The sequence below is a fragment of the Prionailurus bengalensis genome, chromosome A2 (assembly GCF_016509475.1).
Source record: "Prionailurus bengalensis isolate Pbe53 chromosome A2, Fcat_Pben_1.1_paternal_pri, whole genome shotgun sequence".
Classification (NCBI taxonomy): Eukaryota; Metazoa; Chordata; class Mammalia; order Carnivora; family Felidae; genus Prionailurus; species Prionailurus bengalensis.
The window spans coordinates 154,125,247-154,138,072 of record NC_057348.1 but is presented as its reverse complement, the minus strand read 5'-3'; the positions used below and the strand labels follow the sequence as shown (position 1 = coordinate 154,138,072).

At 45.9% G+C, this 12,826-nt stretch overlaps 1 protein-coding gene across 1 annotated transcript in view; it reads right to left on the bottom strand.

The window, feature by feature from the left end:
- The window catches only part of TBXAS1 (thromboxane A synthase 1), a 154,945-nt gene that overhangs the window by 50,698 nt on the left and 91,421 nt on the right, over window positions 1-12,826 (bottom strand). Inside the window, exons 6-8 of the mRNA XM_043589705.1 lie at window positions 6,022-6,110; window positions 4,125-4,273; window positions 2,242-2,372 (exon numbers count right to left, since the gene is read on the bottom strand). Of these exons, the coding sequence (XP_043445640.1) occupies window positions 2,242-2,372; window positions 4,125-4,273; window positions 6,022-6,110 (369 nt within the window). The remainder of the gene's footprint in view (window positions 1-2,241; window positions 2,373-4,124; window positions 4,274-6,021; window positions 6,111-12,826) is intronic.

Genomic DNA, 12,826 nt, shown 5'->3' with positions numbered 1-12,826 from the left:
AAGGCCTCCGTGTCCTGCCAACCTGCTCAGGTCAGCCACACTTGGCTGCCTCTTTCCACCCCGGCCTGCTCGTTCTCATTTCCAGGCGGCATCCTCGAGAGCTGGCTTCCCCCAGATTCCTTCCTGATGCTCTGCCAACATCTGGGTGGCTGTCGTGGCTCCACTGCCAGCCTGGCCGGGCAGAGTCAGGGCAGGGTGGGGCATGATGGCTCATGTGGGAGGTGAGTACCTTCTGCTACCTTGGCTCCTGGAGGAGAACGCGTGGGCCTATCCGCTGGTGAGTGCGAAACTCCTCAGGGTGCTGTGCAGTCCTCCCTGAGGCTCACCTGTGGCTTTGCTGGAGGGCAGTGGGGACGACATGGGCGGGAGAGCACCTTTGGCTTTGGTAGAAGTGCAGCTGGCATCCTTTGCTCTCATCCCCTGCTCAGGCAGGCTGCTAGAAGGCCATCGGAGCTCGGGAGAAATCTGTCTTCACCTCCAGCTACAGAGGCCGGAGGAAAGGGCTGCTCTCCAGGGCCCGTGCGCTGGAGAAGAGCATTAGTGTAGATGGGTTTCTTTTATTTGCACTGCATCACAGAGGCTATTTGAACAGTGCCCATTTAGGACTGAAACAGTGCTGCTTTATGGTTATATCCAAGGAAAATACGCACCCTGATAGATGTAGGTGTCTAATCCACCCATCGGGCTAGAGCTTAGAAAAATATTTACCTTTTAACATCTGTGCTGCATTTTCCACTGCGCAAACACACATCTGCTTGATGGAATGTCTGCAGAGTTTAGATGGGTTTAAAGCAAGTTTTCTTAGTAACCATATAGCTCTGTCTTGACACGGGCAGTCCTGGATTTGTGGTTGGGAGGTTTTTCTCAGATCAGCTCATTGTTTGAAACAAATAGCTCTCGAGTTTATAAAAGGAAGAGCTGGAGGCAATCCCAGTAATTGGATCTTTAATAAACCCCTCACCTCTTAGTAAGCCATTCGGTGCAACAGTTTTAGAATTTTCAGCCCGATTCCACAGCCTGTGGGTTTCGGGCTGGGGGAGGGGTGGGGTGTGTGACAAAACTGTCATCAGGAAGCCCTTCAGAGCGATACTGAGGTTTGAAAATGCGGCTTTCCTCACCCCTCCTTCCCAGGGCTTCATCCTCATTCTGGAGACTCAGGAACCTGATGAGAATATTCTGTCCTTTTAGGCGGAGCTGGGCCAGTGATATCAGCGAGCTGATTCTTCCCACACCTCCAAGGGCGTCAAGTGGAGTTCACCATGGTGCGGGCCAAGGGGCTGTGAGCTTCTATACACCGTCCCCTGCACCCTGAACCAGACTCCTTTGCCTCACAGGCTCCAGAGGGGGAAGCCAGGCAGATGAGGCCGCTGGTGCATCCAGGCATTAATTAACCCCCCATCTCTTTCTGGGCCAATGGCGCAGCAAGGGACCTCACGTCCTCCCTCGTTAAGCCCTGTGAACCCATCTTTGAGCAACTCTTTTAAAGCTTGCACAAGTCAATTCCAGAGAAGACATGTTAGCCCTGGTTTTTTTTCCCTCTCGAAGCGATGTTCTTGAATGCAACGAGGCCCTTAAAGAATAGTGTTATACATGCATGAATGCATCCAACAGTGACGTTATTTTCCAAACACTGAAAAGTCCAATTTCTATTCTCAGCCAAGTTCAAACAGCAAATATTTACTGGATTCCTACTATGCACCAAGCATGGTGCAAGTCTAAGGAGGAAAGAAGTCTCTGAGTCTCAGCTGAAGCGTGAGAGGGCCCTCAGCCCCAGATTTTGCAGCAACATCCTCCATGCTGAAAGTCAATGTGGGATTAATTGAGAGCTGCCTAAACTGTAGTGCTGTTCACTCTACAACTCCATCTTGCCGGTTTTCAGTATACAGAATATGCCGATGAAAAGTACATGTGAAAATTTACCTAGAAAATTCTTTGGGGCTGCTATTGCCTGTGCTTGAAATAGAGAGGCCATGAGTTTTGAGGGGTACCCATGGCAGAGCATGGACAATTTGATCTGGGTTTCTCTCCACCATCCTTCCCCCTCCCCTTTCTCTTTCTTGTTCGCCCCCTCCTCACCCCTTCTCCTTTCCTTCCAGTGCCCTGGAAGGCTCTAAGTGGTAGGCCACTGAAGGCCAGCATAGTGTGGTGTGTGGGGTGGGTAGGGAAGAGACAGAAGAAACAGAACTGTACCAAATTAGGCCCCATTCCATTTCAACGACAGGCCCTAGTAAGATACGTTACCTCTTCTGCTGCTTGCTGGTCCCGCAAGGCAATCACGTTCCTAATGAGTTTGTTAAAAAAGCCATTCAGTTCATCTCGGTTCTTATTGGGCAAAATCCGGGCCAGTGGGACCATTATGGATGGAAATGATACTTGAAAGAAAAAAAACAAAAGCGGCACTGAAAACGGGGCGGCAATAACCCCAGGGCTATTAGATGCCTGTTGCCAGGGAAGCAAACCCTGGCCTTGACTTAGTCATTGGAAGCTGGGGCTCCCCTCTGGATCTGCACTCTTCGCGGCAGGGTTTGGACCTCATTTCACTTCCCGACTCCTCACGTTCCTTGCACATTGTAAGCACTCGGTAAATGTCTGCACAGTTGAATCCCCACTTCCATCTGGCTCCCAAGAATTCAGTCTCATACTTAGAAATTAATTTTCCAGGTCCTAGATCTGAGGGTTCAAGGCCTTTGTATTTCATCAAGAAAGGACAGATTATAGGCCCTGTTTTAAATCTTAGCAAGTGGTGGAAGCTGATCTACTTTCTTAACTTTCCGATCATTTGCATTTTCCCCCCACTTTCTTAACTTTCTGGTTATTTGCATAATTGTCCCCAGAGCTCCACCTGAATGGTCTCTAAGAGCTGCTGCCCAGGGGCAGCTGGTGGCAAGAATGCTGGCCCCTTGGGTATCTCCCCTGCTGTGCCAGGCAGGAAGCCTGTGCCTTTGCTGCCATGGCCTTGGGACAGAGCCACCTGGGGACACTTATCCCCTCCTAGAGGGTGTCTTAGGCTGAGGGGCTGAGCCGCTGCAGTGTGGTTCAGGTCAGTTCAGCTTCCCAGCATCGACAGTGGGCTCACTGCGTACAGGCAGTGCGCAGGAGCCAGGATAGAGAGGGTAGTTCTGGACCCCAGCAGATCTCAGAGCACTCTGCCCATTTTCAAGAGCCAGAGTCTGAACCAATGTGGGATAGCAGGGAGGTGGGTTCAGAGAGGAGTAGTAGCAGGGCTGGGACAATGGGGCCATCCCCCCCACCCCGGGTATGTCCATGGTCAACAGCAAGTGGAGCTGAGTCAGCGGAGTAGTTCCCAGGGGGCCGAGGGGGCAAGGGGCAAAGGGACTGCTTTGACCCCTCAGCAACTCCTCCTATAATTTCATTGCGGGTCTGATGGAGGCGACTTGGACTTCCACAGAAATGGACTCAGAAATGGGAGTGAAACTGACCAAGGAATGAATACAATTTAGCAGCCTGGCAGAAAGGTTAGAAGTTAGGGCAATAATCAATAACAACAATAGCCACACTTCAATACTTCCATAAAAGCAAGAAGATGCTGGAATTGGCCAGAGGGTAAAAACTCACTTCTAAAATAAAAATAAAATAAATCGACCAGTCTCCACAGCATTAGGTAACCTGCTAGTCACCCTTCGTGTATGATTTCTAGTTTACTGTGCTTTGGGCTTCAAGCAGAGAAATTCCAAAGGGGATTTTGCTGGAGGGGAGAAATATGTCCTAGAAAATGAAGGCTTTGGGCTCCAGTCTAGGCTCTGGCTTTCTAAGCCTCAATTTTCTCATCTGTGAAGTGGGTGAGAATACTTCTCTCCTAGTGAACACAGCACTAACAGGCAGTGCAAGCAAAGCACTTAGCGCTGGTCACGGCTGCTGTTGCTGCTGTGGCGGTGGTGAGAGGGGCGGGCACTTCCTATCTTGGTGATGGGTAGTCCTGAGTGGTGACAAGAGGAGCCTGGGTGGCCCTGGGAACATAAGGCCTCTGCAGAGTGGACTCCGCAGGGTGACTCTCAGAGGCACCTGGAGTTGTGGCGAGAGATGCCTGGGCCACCCAGCCGTCACGGGGACTGGCCAGCTTGCTGGACCCCTGCCTTGCTGCCCTGGGCGGGAGCTGTACTTACAGATTAAAACCAGGATCGGCCTGGGGATGGAGTACGCAAAGAAACGCCTGCAGTGCTTCACAAAGGGGTCCTCAGGAGCTCCCCGGGAGTCCACCTGGGTACCAAAGGCGACACTGGCAACCACGTCTGTAGTGTAGCAGCTGTAGCACCTGCGGGACAGGAGACCATTTGGATTTGGAAAGGACCCTGCCGTCGGCCTGCCCACCACACACGCTACTAAAGAGGCACCACTTCATCGTCTACCTGCTCGAGCTCAAAGGAGGTGGTCAGAGGGGAGCCCCTGGAATGGGGTCCTTTGAGCGTGGCAACAGAATTTGGGAGGAGACACCAAAACGTATCTGATCACTGATGTAAACACAGACTGGGGAGGGGAGGAGAGCATCACTTCCTCACCTTGCAAGCTTCAGGCAGCCTTAATCAGCCGCAGTCAGATTTCAAGAAATATGCTCCAACCCATCCTCCCCAGGGAGGAGGGAAAACAGTGGACCCAAAGCTCATAAGCATTACCCCAAAGCTGTGCAGCGTTGGTCCAAAGCCAGGATCGAGTGGTTAATTGATAAATAGCAAGTTGGGATTGACGAATTAACAACCTGGTTGTCTAGTTTTATTAGCTCTGTTTTCCCCTCTTCCTCCCAATGATTTTACAGTTTTTGTAAGAGTTACAAACAAAAAACAAGGGCACTTCACACTCAAATAAATTCAAGACAAACTTTGGGACCAGCTTCATGAACATATGTATATTATTACAGAAAACACACGTTGCACTTTAGAAACAAACAGAAGGAAAAGTGTCTGGCAATCGCTCCGGAAAAATTAACCTCTTAGGCTCTAAGAAATCTGCCCTTAAATGGCCATTTTAAACCAGAATGATCCTTTTTTGTTATCTTAGAGGAGCAGTCAGGTTAAGTTATTTCTAAAAAAGGCTACCAACAGCGTATGCATATCCTTTTATAATTAAAAGTTCTTATTTTTGTGGCTTGACTTAGGCACATATGTAGTTCCTTTTTTCTCCTAACCAACAGCTTATCATTAAGGGATAAATGACATCTCCAGATGACTTCTTTTATTTTGACTGCTTTATTGAAAACATTTCTACAATTGATTACACATGTCCCCACTATAGCAAAAGCAGTTTGCCTACTGAATGTGATTTCATCTGATCCTAAAGGCTGAAGAGTTAAGAGGGGTTTTTTTTTTTTTTTTTTTTGGAAGAGTTAGGGATTTTTAAGTTATTTACTTTGCTTTTGTAACTATTCAGCCCATCTTATCTTTAGCCAACTCATGCATCTCATGACCAGAGAGAAAGTGTATGAGAGATTTTGTAAACACAATGGCAGAATTTAAATGCTGATGATAATTGTGTTATTATTTTATTAGCAGTGATAATAAGAACGAGCCAGCTTCTGGCTGATCTGCGTCTCTCGCCCTACTCTGTAAGCCATAACTTAGCAGAGGACAACTGGAGGGAAAGCCAAATAATTAGTCATTTAAATTTGGTGTTCACCACTAAGTCATGGCTTCCAGGCTGAGGTGCACCACAATTTTTCTTGAAGTAAAAATGCACAGACTTCCCCCCCTCCCAATCCCCCGGGGACCCTGTCCTTCCTGCCCACTCCTGGGTCTGCAGAGGTCGGAGGGCGTGTCCAACCACACACCGCTGCCCACTCAAGGCTTCCCTCCACACGCCACACTTACCCTAGCCTTTGTTCATATTCTTTTCACATTTTACGGGGGTTTCCTTTTTTATTATTCAGTCCACCCATGCTTTTATGAGCTTCTAGCATTTCCATAGTTTGCTGGTCCCGAGGTAATTGTCCAGCAATTATGTACCGTTACAAGAAGCAGCAATTCAGAAGTGCAATTTCTCATCTGTCATGTAGCCATGTAGCACCCTTACCTCTGGATGTCGAAAGCATCCCCAGATTCCGCATAGCCTTTTAAGTGAGCCAGAAGCATGTCACAGGCTTGGCTGATTAGGGGAGTCATCTGATAGCAGATAACAAAGGTGTAATTAGGACACGATGCAGAGAGCACACCTAAAGTAGCTGCAGATACAGAGGTTATGTGTGGTCCTTCCTGGGAAAATGGACAAGGCAACCTTCCTGTAGCCGAGATTCAAGAGGAAGTTTTGAAATTCACAAATATCATAGCATACAATAGCCATAAATGTCTACGTTAGCTTAAGCAATCTGTTCTTTTGGAAGCAAAAAGAAGAAAGGATGTAGAGTAAATACTGTGAAATAATTACAAAAATGATCATTAAGTGCTTAGACAGAAATGAGAATCACTACTTGGTTGCATGACATTTGGTTAGCATTAGAGAGTAAATAGACCACAATCCATATGTACTCTCTCTGGAATTAGCCCAAATCCATGTTTGCTTGGTTCCAATTATACTTTAGATCTTCTACTAGAGTATAGAATCTCAGTCTCCAAAGGAACGTGAGGTCGTCCATTTCAACTGCTTATTCAATATGAAAATCATTTTTAGAGCATTTCTGTTGGATGGCTATTCATCTCTGCTTCAACTGCTTACAACTTTTGAGTATGTATAAGGGAACCCTTGACATCAAGAGGCCTTCCATGCCCACCCAGGAAAACTGCTGAGTTTCTTTTCTTTTCTTCTTTTTTTTTTAATTTTTAATGTTTTATTATTTATTTTTGAGAGAGAGAGAGATAGAGTGTGAGCGGGGACAGGGAGTAGCAGAGAGAGAGAGAGAGAGAGAGAGAGACATGGAATCTGAAGCAGTTCCAGACTCGAGAGCTGTCAGCACAGAGCCCGATGCGGGCCTCCAACCCATGAACTCTGAAATCATGACCTGAGCCCAAGTTGGACACTTAACCGACTGAGCCACACAGGCGCCCCCCCCCCTTTTTAATATTAAAATATTTTCATTTTGGAATCCGTCTAACATATGCCCAGAAAGATACAGAGAATGGTGTCGCGAACATTTGTGTAATTATTATCCAGCAAGTTTGGATCTCACTTCTGGCCGCCACCACGTTGACCCCAGCCGTCTGGCTCAAGTGGATGGAATTCTTTGTGGAGCTAATGGGCAGCCACATGACCTTCTGTTTTCTCCCTCATGTTTGCAAAGCCAGGTCAGAAACATCAAGGGGAATCCTTCCAGCCAGTGCCCGTTCTAGAACAACATCGTAGCTAAAGCAGCCCGCCCTAATACCTCGTTCTGACCATTTCTTATGGAAAACATTTTTGAAATGTTAAATATGTTTAGATTTTACTATTTTGACACTAGAATATAACTTCTCGTGGAGGCCAGGGGAGGTTTTTGTCTTTTTTGTTCATTTTTATGGCCCCAGAACCTACAACAGGGCCTTAGCCCGTGGTAATTCTTTGTTGAACGAGTGAAGGAGTTGGAATGATTATGTAAGCCTCAGTCTTTGCTCTTAAAGTCTCGAGGATTTGGGGAAAGTTACAAAATGTTAACCTACTTGTTAGAATATATGTTGTTCTGAGGCAAAATCTGCCCCCTTTAACAACCTCGCACCGCTTTCATTGCCTTCTTCCTCTTGGTAGTGCTTCCAATACTCAGACGGCAGGTGCTGCTTCTCCTCACAGACCAGACTTCTCCAATCTCATTGCGCAGGCTCTCTCTCTCTCTCTCCCTGCCTCCCTCAGTCATCAGTGTCACTCTTGAAAGGCAGCTCCATAAATGGAGCACGGTATTTCAGGTAAGATCCCCTATTACATCTCTGGGGCGCCTGGGTGGCTCAGTTGGTTAAGCGTCTGACTTCAGCTCAGGTCATGATCTCGCAGTTCGTGAGTTCGAGCCCTGTGTTGGCCTCTGTGCTGACAGCTCAGAGCCTGGAGCCTGCTTTGGATTCTGTGTCTGCCTCTGTCTCTCTGCCCCTCCCCCCTCTCAAAAATAAGTAAACATTAAAAAAAAATATTAAAAAAATCATAAATAGATCACTCCCCTGCCTGCCAATCACAAGCCAGGTGTGTGTTGACTTTTTTAGAAGACACATATGACAGGCAAACATTGAGGTTCCAGTCAACAAAAACCACAAGGTTTTTGATCACCATGAATCATCACCATAGGCAATTGATTTTTTGACACTTTAGGCTCCATTCATTAGAAGCGAATTTACATTTACATTACATTTATTGCCTTGAAAAGTTGTCCTGCTGTGTGTTCTGAGCAGAACAAGCTCTTAACTCCCCCTCAAACATTCAGGTGATTGGAGAAGCCCCGGCACAGTGGGACAGCCTGAGTGGCTGGTTGGAGGGACATCGGCTTTGTTGGACCCCTCCTTCCCATAGCTCTGCAAGCCAACCCCACGGTCCTTACCCCTCTGGAGGGTAAGGAAAGAACAGCGTCTCTGGCAGAGTCCATCCTGAGAAGCAGAAGGACATTCCCAGTGAGTAAGAGTGAGCTGTAGTCTAAGCTCAGGGCTGTGTCAGTTCCCAGAACCAGGGACAGTGGCCTGGGCAGCCACATGGCAGGTCAAGGAGCAGACGCTCAGCGAGGAACATACACACACAGTGAAGAGATGGCAGAGCATCCGAGATCCCCCCTTGTTGCCAAGACTCCTGGAAGAAGCATCTGGAGAGGAAAATCCTGGGGAAAAGGACTTTTAGCTCATGGAGCTTCAAGTGCTTAGAGCCCTAGAGTGTTTGTACCCGGTGTGGGTGGGCCAAGGATGTGCTCACGCATTCAGATCTCCTCTCCTGTAACACTGCCTAGTCCTTTTGGTTCCACGTGAAACTTGATAAGTGTGCCTTCTAAGCCTCCATTCAGTTTGTCACTGGTATACAGGATCAAACACGGAGCCGCGTGGCCCCCCACCACACTGCTACTTTACGTAGCTGTAGCTACGTAACTACGTACGTAGCTACGTATCTACGTACGATGACTGACGTACAATCGGTCAGTCATCACCGTTTCTGGCCCCTCAGCCAGCTGTGCATGAGCCTAAGTGAATATTCAGCCAGGCAGCAACTACCAGTCAGTTGGCTGGGGAAGACTTTGTCAAATGATGTGCCCAAATAGAAATGTAATTGACCTCACATGCCTGTCCTGAAGTCCGCTCAAAACAGGGATGAGGATGGCTATCCTGACTGATTCTTGATAACTGGGTGGGCTCTCTATGCCAACTGCGTTCTTTTCTAAATGCTCACAAACTGTCCACTTAATAATCCATCAGGACAAAAGTGCATGTAAATGGGTCACTTTTATTTTTTTTTTTTAATTTTTTTTTCAACGTTTATTTATTTTTGGGACAGAGAGAGACAGAGCATGAACGGGGGAGGGGCAGAGAGAGAGGGAGACACAGAATCGGAAACAGGCGCCAGGCTCTGAGCCATCAGCCCAGAGCCTGACGCGGGCTCGAACTCCGGGACCGCGAGATCGTGACCTGGCTGAAGTCAGACGCTTAACCGACTGCGCCACCCAGGCGCCCCTCACTTAAAAAAAAAATGTTTATTTTATTTATTTTGAGAGAGAGCAAGGGAGGGGCAGAGAGTGAGGGAGAGAGAGAGTCCCGAGCAGGCTCCATGCTGTCAGCACAGAGCCCAACATCGGATTCAATCTCACAAATTGTGAGAGCATGATCTGAGCCAAAATCAAGAGTCGGAGCCTTAACTGACTGAGCCACCCAGGTGCCCCTAAATGGGTCATTTTTAATGGCCTCTGGGCCATCATTCTCAAAAATTCTTAGACTACCTTTGTGTTTGGAGAACTCTGTACTCTCTCAGCCACCTTTCTATGACTGGCTTCACTGGCTACATTCTTCCATTATTTTAATAAACTTGGTGGTACAAGTGAACTCTATTTTAATAAGATCCCATATACCAAAATGTCTCTTAGATTTGTTTTAGAGGAATAAGAACATGGTAAAAAGAAAAATACTGTTTGAAAGGAAGTCCTTTTAGATATCAAGCTTCCAGCTTCCTTAATGTAACAAAAATGGTATGCGACATAAAATACGGTTTCCACTTAACTCTTCCGAAGTGTGCCCCGTGTATAAAGAGGGGTCCATCCATACTGAATCCCGTTGTATGCTGGACAGTGCAAAGGGGGGCTGTCCCCACTGCCCACCATCGGTTCCTCTACGTGCTTGTAACTAGAATGCTTTGCGGCTGACTGGCATGATTGTAATTTTCTACCATGCTCTGCCTGCTTTTTTTTTGCACTGAATGGATAATGACATTTTTATTTGGGTTAACGTGATATGAGATGGGGCATGTAATATGAAAAATGTTTTAAAAAAGCAATGCAGAGAAAATATTATAAGACAGTAGAGCATGATCTGTATGTTGGCCAATAGCCATCATTTCAGACTTTTCTTCCTTGCATTATACACAAGTAGTTATGGAATATTCACTCTTACACGAGTTGCATACAAACAAAAGCTCTCTTTGATGGGCTTGCAATCATCTTTATACAATCCACAAGCCCAGCAGTTATTCCCGTAGATTTGCAGACAGGCAGGCATAGGTGGCTTGTGCAAACACACACGCACAGATGAACACACAATGCTATCGTCAGATCTTAATAAAAGATTCTCATTGGATCGTTACATTTCATCTTTGAAGGATAATGAGAAATTTTTATTTTTGTTTTTTCCCCCACATTTTTCACAATGCACACATGCTATGCTTACCATCAGATAAAATATTAACGTTATTAGGTTTTAAAAGAAGGATTTCTTTTTGGGGATGACAGTCTAGCAGCCATGCCCCCTGGGGGAAAGTTACCTGTTTTCCTTCTCTCACCTCTCACATTGGTTGTCTTTATTCTAGAAGATGCTGAGTGTATGGCTGGTCAGCTGTTTGGTAACTAGCAGTCACCATCAAGTGTAAAGTATCATCCTCAGCCTGGAAAAGAAATTGTTCAAGGAAGAAGTCCTTGCTCACCTGGGGTTGACTGTATGGTTAAATCATCCAGTTAAAAAAATGGATATATATATATATATGTGTGTGTGTGTGTGTATATATATATATATATATATCTATATATACATGTATACATATATGGATATATATACACACATATGGATATACATATATATGGATATATCCATATATATCCATATATATGTGTGTGTGTGTGTGTATATATATATATATATATATATATATATTTTATACTGACTATGTTTAGGGAATTCTGAGTCAAGGTATAGACAGAGGGCAGTAGAGTTAATTCAAGAAGGCGGGGAGAGCTTTCTGAGTAGTCAAAAGAGAACTCGTGAGATAATGACAAGGGGTAAGAAGTTCTCCTGCTCAGAGGCTTTCTTCTCTCCTTTTAGGTGATCCCCAGAATTTCATCACTGGAGTGTCCTTCTTTGAGGCTAAGATGCTGACCTTGTTAAATACACTTGACCCTGGGAGAGCAAATACCCAAAGCCTCTGCCAATTATCAGATTTCCTCTCCTTGGCACTTTTTACTTGTGTGACCTTGGGCAAATTGCTTAACTTTATTGAGTCTGTTTCTTCATCTGCAAAATGGGAATAATTAGACCTCCCTTGAAGAGTTTGATAGAGATCATATACATAAAAGGCTTGGCCCTAGAAGGTAGGTTGGCTGTCCTCTGGAGGACCCCCATGATCCCAGACCGGTTTGGATACCTGGCAACATTTTCTCTCCTCTTATTCCTCATAGACAGTGCCACATCTGATCCACCTGTTCTGGCCTCACCATGTTAATATCACTTCCTTGTATCATCTTTATCTCCCCACTGACTATTCTAATTCAGGCTTTGCCACCTGTCACCTGGAATACGGCTGTCATCCTGCTTCTTAAGAACAAAGCGGTGGAAGCATCTTTGTAATCTTAGTACTTTGTGTAGTGCCTGACACATAGGTGTACTAAAAAAAAATTTTTTTAAGAGCCTCCCAGACTCCTTTCTTTTCACTTTTCAATCCATTCTGTGCTCAACACCAGATTGGTCTAATGAAAATACTTGCTGAGGTGCCTGGGTGGCTCAGTTGATTAAATGTCCGACTTTGGCTCAGATCATAATCTTCACAGCTCCTGGGTTCAAGCCCTGCGTCAGGCTCTGTACTGACAGCCCAGAGCCTGAAGCCTTCTTTGGCAGAGCCCCCCCGCTCATGCTCTGTCTCTCTCTCTCTCTCTCTCTCAAGAATAAACATTAAAAGATTCTTTTCAAAAAAGAAAATACTTGTTATTATCTAAGTATCTCAATTGGCTGAAGGACAAAGAACAAGCTACTTATCCTATTTTCCAAAGCCCACCAAGAATGGAATCCTGCCAATAACTATGGTTGTAAGATTAGCAGATCTTCCCCCAGTCAAGCCTTCAGATGAGATCACAGCCCAGGCCAACAACTTGATTACTACATAGAGAGATCCTGAAAGAGAGGTGTCTGGCTTATCCATGCCAGATTCCTGACCCACAGAAACCACGAGCTAATAAAGTTTTGTTGTTTTAAGCTGCTAAGCTTTGGTTGGGGTAATTTGTTACACAGCAATAGATAATACACTCTCCATGTCACCTTCTTGGGGCCACTCTTGTATATTGTCATGTACTATTGAAGTTGTCAGTATTCTGTCAGGAATGAACTCAGTGCAACACATTCAGTTGAGTATCTAGAAGTGTCTATGTGATGGCAGATTGACTGAATACTCATTGAGCGCCTTGACATAGAAGGAACATTCATAGATTGAAGAGCCCTTTCTATCTTAGTTTAAATGCAGTGCTGTTTGCTGGGAGCTG